At 40.9% G+C, this 8819-nt stretch overlaps 1 protein-coding gene across 1 annotated transcript; it reads left to right on the top strand.

Moving 5' to 3' along the window:
- Window positions 1–4885: 4885 nt before the first annotated feature.
- Window positions 4886–7680, top strand: LOC116863269 (thymosin beta-15A-like). Its single transcript, XM_032850772.1, has 3 exons — window positions 4886–4955; window positions 6367–6483; window positions 7449–7680. The coding sequence occupies exons 2-3, from the start codon at window positions 6384–6386 to the stop codon at window positions 7484–7486; spliced, it is 138 nt and encodes a 45-aa protein (XP_032706663.1). The 5' UTR covers window positions 4886–4955; window positions 6367–6383; the 3' UTR covers window positions 7487–7680.
- Window positions 7681–8819: the final 1139 nt, after the last annotated feature.

The raw sequence follows: 8819 nt of genomic DNA, 5'->3' as shown, positions 1-8819 counted from the left end.
AAGTGGTAATAATAGATCAAATAAACTTACTAACTGCAAAAGCTCAAATTTATGGAGTTTCTTGGGGACAGGCACTCCAATAGTACGTACCACATTGTAGATATTCAATAAATTTTTATTGAACTGAAAGAACAGTGTGTGGCAATCTATATATTGAAAAATCATTAGAACAGACTTAAGATTGTTAGAGTAAAAGCTTCAAAAGGAATTTACTTAGTCTTCCAGAGAGGGTTCTTGACGAAAGCGTTTTAGTTACTGTGATATGTTAACTGGGCTAGGCTATAGTACTCATATAGTATTCATATAGTATTCATTTATTAAACATCCATCTAGACATTGGTGTAGAGGTATTTGTAGATGTGGTTAACATCTGAAATCAGGTGACTTTAAATAAAGATTATTCTCGATAGTGTAGGTGGGCCTCATCCAATCTACTAAAAGTTTTTTTTTTTTTTTTTTTTTTTTTTTTTTTTTTTTTAGAGAGAAAAAGAAAGCATGGGGGCGGGGGGGGGGGGGGGGGGTAGGCGCAAAGGGAGAGAAAGAATCCCAAGCAAGAAGACTCTCGGCTGAACATAGAGCCCAACAGGGGGCTCAGCAGCAGGAAGGGTAGGTTGCTAAAAGTTGGGCTCAATCCCATGACCCCTAGGTGGACCTGGGCCAAAACCAAGTAAGATACTCAACTAACTGAGCCACTCAGGTGCCCTACTTTTTTTTTTTTTCTGAAAGTTCTTAAGGGCAAAAACTCAGGTTTCCCAGAGGAAGAAGAAATTCTGTTGCAAGACTGCAGCATTAATTCCTGCATGCGCCTGCTGGCCTGCTCTGTGGACTTCAGACTCGCCAGTCCCCACAGTTACATAAGACAGTTCCTTGAAATAAATGTAAATAAATAAAACTCTTTGAAATAAATATATCCTACTGGTTCTGTTTCTCTGGAGAACCCTGACTTACACAAGTCCTTGGCTTAATGTTTAATAGGGTAATATGTACTACAGATCTTTACAGTCTTTTTGAAATGATATTCTCTCTCCAGTCATTTAAATATTTGACTTGTCTCATGTCATATATTGACTTATTTCCTCATTAATTTAATGACATAGTTCTCTGAAATCCAGTTTGCAAAAATTTATTTTACTTATGGTAGGTTAGTTTAATTCCTCTTGAGATTTTAAAATATCTTTTTTGGTATTCTTTTTATATTTTGACAACCCAAATAATCCAAAAATGCTTTTAGTCAATTTTAGGACACAACTGTTTTATTATTTCTAAAAAGCATTTAAAATTTAATAGCTTTCTATATATACTAGCAAATTTTAAAGTTCCTTGACATTTTTTAGCATTCTTTCAAACATATCCTTCTCTATTTCACTCATATTAAAGACTTTTTGGCTAATTTATATAAGACAATTTCTGTGATGGTTAATTTCATGTGTCAACTTGACTGGGCTTAGGGACATCCAGATAAGTGGTAAAATATTATTTCTAGGTGTGTCTGCAAGGGTGTTTTTAGGAGAGATTAGAATTTTGATCAGTAGACTGAGTAAAAATAATTGCCCTCACCAATGTTAGTGGGCTTCATCCAATCTGTTGAGGGTTCAAATAGAAAAAAATGCAGAGAAAGGTCAAATTTATTCTCTCTGCTTAAGCTAAGACATTCTTCTTCTCCTGCCCTTGTCATTGGTACTCCTGGTTCTCAGGTGTTTGAAACTGGACTGGGACTTATACCATTGCCTGCTCCCCACCTCCCACAGCCACCCTCTGGCCCTGGGTTCTTGGGCTTTCAGAATTTGACCAGAAGTTCAGCACTGGCTTTGCTGGGCCTCCAGCTTTCATTTAGTAGATCGTGGAACTTCTCAGCCTTCATAATCACATAAGTCAATCCCTCATAATAAATCCCCTACATATCTTTCTATCATCTACCTATCTATCCTATTGGTTCTCTTTCTCTGGAGAACTCTGACTAATAAAGGTATCAACAAGAAGTCTACGTATACAGATGCAGGTGTGGATAGGTGAAGTGATGTGGTGGTAGAAGTCAGTGAAAGTTCACTTTTGATACCTACAATTTTCTAGTAAAATATAAAGTAACAGAAAAGTTGGGATGGGGAGGTGGTGTTGGGAGTTTGAGGAGAGAGAAAGTATGAAATCATAACTTAAAACATTTGGAAAGTTAAGGGAGAGGAGGCCTATTGAGTAATTGAGTAATTTACTGGCAGCATTAAGGGCCTGGTTGAAGTTCATGTTAGTCAAGTTAAAGTTATTCATGTGGTTGTGCATTTTCCTCCAGCTAGGTTTAGCTGTGTGGGTTCAAGCTCCTTGAGGTGTATTTGGTTTAGTCATGGTTATGATTTTTCCAAGGAAACAATACAAAGTGAGAGGGGGTAGAAGAGTACAGGGTACATGTAAACAAGTGTTAATGAAGACTGAACATAACATTTAAGCTGGGGAAGGAAGGGAGAAAAATCAATAAGGGAGCAAGGGATGATGAAATCTGATAAGATCTATGGGTTGGAGATTTTGGTGAGTTTGAAAGAAGGTGGGATTCTGAGTGAGCTGAAAAGAAAGGAGGTGATAGTTAGAAAGAGGAATGTTTGAAATTGAGATTATGGAGAAGTTGCTAAAATAGCTATGACAGGGCCCAGGGTATGACCATGTGAGTGAGTAGCTGAGATGGGGTTAAAGACAATGTCATGAAGGAGAAATGTTCAAGGAACCGAGGGAGTCAGTGTGTCAGAATGGTTGTTCTTGAGCTCACCAGGAATTAGGACAGTACTACTTCATTGAGGGTGACCACATTCCAGGAGCTAAAATCTTCAAAATATAAGGAGAGATGGGAAACTGAAGTTTGGTAGATGACAACAATAAAGGCTAGTTGGTGATAAGCTGCCAAAAGCCAGCAGTTTTTAAAGACGTGAGAGAGGACTGGCCTAAGGCAGCAATGAGAAGGAAGAAAGACATTTATTCAACCTTCAGGTTCTGTGGTACAGTGGTGGTGTGAGAGAAATATCGTATACTTCTCTTGAGTGGACTTCAGGGGACACAGAGTCCTCAGAGGGAGAGCCTGGTTTCTGTAGGGGAAGACAATAAAGGACACATTTAGAGAAGAGGTTGAGGATATAGGGGAATTACTGAGGGTGCATTTTGTTTTAGGAATGGGGAAGGGGTGTGAGAAATAAACTAGGGAAGGGATGTGGTCACAGCTTTATGGAGGTTAAAATGAAGGATTTGAGGGGTGTCATGGGGGATCTCAGGGTTCTTGTGGTAACTGGCATAAATGAAGATAAACATCGTTATTAGGTGAATTCTGATAGATTCAAGGCAGATAGATTCAAGGCAGATTTTGAATTTTGGGCTATGGTGGGGTGGTTGGGTATCTGGAACTTCCTGTTGACCCCAAGTAATGTGGAAATTCAGTCTTACACGTGGAGCACTGGACCACACAATGTACTCTGTCATTCTTAGAAACAGAGATTTGCATGAATCAGTAATGACAGAAAAATAGTCTAGAAACTGTACTTCACATTCAAGATTGGACCACCTCTGGGGAAGTGGGAGAGTAAATGGACACAAGGCAAGGGTCAAGGGAACCTCAGTTTTTCTGTACTATTTTTATTCTTTAAAAAAAGTAAATAAACCAAAATGTTAAAAAAATTCAAACCTGAGTCATGGAAACACTGGTGTTTATTATATTTAGTGTCTGGGACATTGTAGGCACTTAATAAATATTATTTGTTGAATGAGGGTGGCTTTCTGCTTTAAAAATTTCTTCAACAAACATACAAAACTCTCAAATTAACACGAAGTGCCACAAGAACACAGAAAAAGGAATGAATGGAGAGAAGTGAGAAGGGCTTGAGAAATCCTCATGGACAGAGTGGATGCTGATCTATGCAGAGTATCTTTACCACCATACATGAACCATATGGCAAATATTGGATACAAGCTAAAAACATCGTCCTATCTCCATCTTACCTTAATGCTCTAAGGTTCTGTGTGAGTACCCAGAAAATGACTTTGAACATTTAGTCCTTTCAAGTAACTACTGGATCCTCACTTTCCTCCCCCAACATGGACACTGGGTGGGTGCCGCTGTCCCAAATTTCCGCTCTATCACAGATGTATTACTTCAATCTATAGACAGGTATTTAGTGTCTTCTGTGGGCCAAGCAAAGTGCTAGGGATTGGGAGATAAATGATGAATAGCCTCAGTAGATCCTCCTGTGATTACCCTAAACTGACTACTACCACGTTCAGTGGCTGAGAAAATTGAAAATGGGACTTTTACATAGGAGAGCACCACTGTGACAGAAAAGTTCAGCCGTGGGGGTGAATGACTGAACTGCCCACCCTCTCAAGGAGCTCCCCTCCTCCACGACCTGGCCAAGGATTTGAACAGACGCCACTGCGCTTTATTTCTAAACCACTGTTTGGTTATCACAGAGTACTTAGACTCTATGGCTATAAAACCCGGTTCCAGACGTTGGAACCTAACTGGGCAAGAAAGAAGCGCTTGTTTATTGTAGAGGACCCAATTATATTGGAAGAGTGAGTGAACTTGGGAAGGAGGGAAGTGGATCCTTAGCAAGAAAATAGTGGGAGAGACTGGGGAGGCAGGCAGGCGATCCCTCGGGGAATCAGAGAAGGCTTAGGCAGTGTCTGGGGAGGTGGCTCCAGTATGACGTCACCAAGACACTGATGCAGGAGAGAGGTCCTGAGTAGAGGGGAGACAGTGGACTCAAGCCTACAAGACGAAAGCCCGGGGAGAGGGGGAGTTGGGGGCAGCGAAGAGGAGGGCCTGGGATCCCTCAGCCAATCAGAAGTGGTTGGGGCGGGGTCCGGAGCGGGGTCGGCTCCGCGACTTATAACTGCAGGGTGCCACGCAGGAAGGTTAACCTCGTCCAGTGTGTGGAGTGGCGTTGGTCCAGCCGTCCTCCTTTCAACCGTCTTCAAGCCATCAGGTGAGGACCTGCCGTCCCGGCGGAGCCGGAAGACTATGGGGAGGGCGCAGCAGCTGCAGGGCTGAAGGGGTCGGTCTCTTGGGAACTGGTGGGGTTGAGTCGGGACTGGGGTTTTCTAACTGCGCCTCCTAGAGAGTCCGCGCCTTTGTCTTTTGCGGCGCCGCCTCTGTGCGTTGCGGAGTCCTCCCAGGGTGGGTCCTTGGAAGGCCGGAGGGGGCGGCCTGTCTGCGGTGGCTGCACGCCTGAGACTTAGAGGAATATGGGTGCTGCCAGGCTTGGACCCTCTGGAGCTGGCCCTTTGCGTTCTCCCTTCCTGTGGCCAAAAAGTGGGCTGTGCGCCCAACAAAGGTGATGGTTATTTTAAAATGTAAGCGAAGTGCTCCTGACAAAATGGCCCATGCGCCCAGCCCTTTATAATTTATTTGTTAGTCCCTGTTTTCCTACCTCTGGAGATGGGCGACTGGTCGCTCATCAGAAGGTCTTGGGGTGACCTCGATGGAAGGGAGGCATACTCGCGGCTTCTGGCTGTTTGGGGGCCTCTCCATTCTACTCCGGGCACTAGACGTGTCTTAACCTCACCAGAATGGGACCAGGCACGAGCTGGACAGCTTTGTTTTCCGGTCTCTGGAGTCTTCAGTTGTCTCTGCTCAGATAAATCCAGAATGGTCACAGGGCACCTCATCTCCTAACCTCTCCTTATGCAGAGAAAACATGATGAAGTAAAAATCAACTCTATTTGGTTTATCCCTCAGCTGAAGTCATTGGTCTGATCCTAATTAGCTGTGTCTTCTACCAGCATTTACAAACCAGTGCCAAAAAGAGCTAATATGAGACATGTAATTAGTTATAACTGGATTAAATCCTCTCCCTCTCTTATTGTGGCTCCTGAATCTATCTTTGGGCAGATAAAATGGAAAGAAACTAGTGCAATCTATGCCACCCTTTTTTTTAACCCTTTTCTTTACGCTGCTTCTTACTCTCCAAGAAAAATGTCCCAAATTAATTGAATGCAATATGAATTTGCTCAAATAAGTGCTGTCTCTTGTTACAAAATCATTAGTTGGTTAAACACGGTCCTTATTTTTCTTCTATCTCTATCTCTTCTTGTGCTTCTGTCACCTCCATTTGGCCTCAGCTCTGATGTAAAAGAGTCAGACATACTGACTCTGGATTTTAGAGCATCTGGGTTTCTAGTGCATCCTGATTCAGGCTTTTACTGCTTATCGGAAATGGGGCAGTGCTGTGTAATTCAAAGTATTCTAATAAAAACATGACTTTTCTAAGATGTGTGCTGTTTTCTTGTTGAAAATCAGCAGATAAAATATGCATTGATATTAAATATGAGAATTATTGGCTGTGATTCCTTAGTATGACATTAGTTCTGCTGATTTTAAGTTAAAACTTTTTTCAGTCTTTCTTTTAGTCAAGATGAGTGATAAGTCAGACTTGTCTGAAGTGAAGAAGTTTGACAGGTCAAAACTGAAGAAAACCAATACTGAAGAAAAAAATACTCTCCCTTCACAGGAGAGTAAGTCATGGGACTGGGGGTTTCTAGTGGAGAAAAACAATGGTGAACATTTATAGGCTCAGTAAATAAACTATTCCAGTAAATTTTGCCACTGACTAAGCAATAATTAGAGTACCATTGTATTTGATGCAACAGTTAAAAATATCAAATAGTTGTTTTCTTACTTCAGTTATATAAGTGGTTCTCATGTGACAGACCCAAGAAGTAATGGGAAAATAAAAATCTAGTTTCTTGTTGGAAAATTACTAAAAATCTCATTATAACTAATCTTGGAATATTAGAATAAGGACTTAGAAAAGTGTTAGTGTCGTCCACTTTATGGTTATTAGGCATTTTCTGCATCTAGCAGGTTGGGTCCATGATTTCATTCCCAAAGAACCACACAAGCTGCAGTATTGGCTTTCTCTACCTGATTGACAAGATAAGGTAGAGAAAAAGTTTAGATGTGCGGGGGCACTCAAAGTTCCCAGACTCCAAAGGATCAGATTTGCCCTTGGGAATTACAGCCTGATAGAAAAATTCCAAGCATATTCACAAACCTGAGGGGCACGTTTTGTCATGTCAGTGTTATTTGATAATGCAGTTAAGTCAGAAGTACCTGAAAGGGTATAACTTCCTAATTATGTAGTGATAGATAAATCTGAGGAAAATGCTTCACTTCCTCTTCAGTCTCAGAATAATCTATGGAAAAAATGGCATTAGTGTAAAACTGCCTCTCATATGAAAAAAAAAAACATGTGGTTGATGTATGTTCTCATAAATGTTCTGGTGGTTAACATGTGTGCACATGCAACACAAACACTCAACTGGGGATTTGTGCTTAGTGCCTTAGTCTTCTTAATTTAAAGCAGATATGGCAGGCTTCAATAACTTGGCAAATAACGCTTGGAAGAAAACTGAACTTACTCATAGGAATATGCCTTCTTAATGTTTTTTTTTTTATGTGTTTCCTACCCCCCCTCCAGCTATCCAACAAGAGAAAGAGTGTGTTCAAACGTCATAAAATGGGGATCTCCTGCCTACACCAAATTTCAACATTGCTTAAATATCTCAGTTTGGGGCTTGTTTTATATAAGCCTACATGTTTGTAGAGATTTTAGGCATCTTCTGATTTCTTCCCACCTGTATCCCAGCCAATATTCCTTTTTAAAAATTTTCCATTGATACATACATGCCATCTGGAAGGTGCTGTCAATAATCTTACCATTTATGACCTTTGTTTGTGTAGTCCTTGCATCCCCAAAAGTTAAGCTACTTTTAACTTTCTACAGTGGATGAATCTGCTGTTCGACGATATTCATGAAGTGGCATGCATTTGTAACTTCTCAGTTTATTTTCATTTCTAATGTAGTTATAAAATAATAAGTATAGTCATTGTGTTGAGACTCTGGTGGCCCATTCTTGGTGGTCTTCTAAGGAATGAAAGTGCACCAAAGGTGCTCATTTTAGCCAAATGAAATGGTTTAAAGAAAGCCACTTTCGGAGATTAGTCACAGGGAAAAGTCTCTCCTTTGTCCAGGTCCAGTGGATTCTGACTTGGGAATGCTAGGTGCTTTTCCATAGAGTTGGAATCATGGTTCTCCCATGAGAACCTCGGGAGAGGAGGTAACATGCACTGGCCTCCTTTTCTTGGAAGTGAGAAAGTGAAAACACAGGGTCTGAAGTGATCTAAGGCAAATAAGAGCTGGGATGTTTAAACTGGGCTCTCTCGCTTTCTGTAATGTGCTTTTCAACTTAATAGAAGGAGACCCCTGACACTGGGGTTTGATGGGAGAAAGGGGAAAGAGGCACATGCTAGCATACATCGTGCTAAGCACATCACATCTATTGAACACAAATTCAGACATCTAATACCTACTAATGATCTGCAACACTGAATCTCTGCTCTCATTTTTGTCTGGAACAGAATTTACTGTCTTCTGAACCAATTATTTTTGGTGGTCATGGTGAGCACAAAGTGTGTGTGTGTGTGTGTGTGTGTGTGTGTGTGTGTGTGTGTGTATTCCATTCTCTATTCCATTCCTTACCTTAAACAATACTTTTATCAACTTTCAAACTGTAAAAAGCAATCCCTAACATCCCAACAATTAGAATTGTTAACATTTGGTTGTTTAACCATCCAAGCTATAGTCTCTTAATACCCATGTCTTTTACTACAAAAATTTTATTCTCTTCATACCTATTTGAAACCTCAAGTATTACATTACACCTTTCTGATGGATCACATATTTAAATAACCACAGGAAGTGGGAGCTGTTTTCTTTGCCAGAGCATAAACTTCCATAAGCAAAAGAGTATGTGGGACAACTCTGATCAATTGTCAGTGAGATAGCACA

This window comes from Lontra canadensis, unplaced genomic scaffold (genome assembly GCF_010015895.1).
Source record: "Lontra canadensis isolate GAN:19392208 unplaced genomic scaffold, GSC_riverotter_1.0 scaffold807, whole genome shotgun sequence".
Taxonomy (NCBI): domain Eukaryota; kingdom Metazoa; phylum Chordata; class Mammalia; order Carnivora; family Mustelidae; genus Lontra; species Lontra canadensis.
Note: the sequence above shows the minus strand (reverse complement) of the source record. Positions and strands in the feature narration are given on the sequence as shown.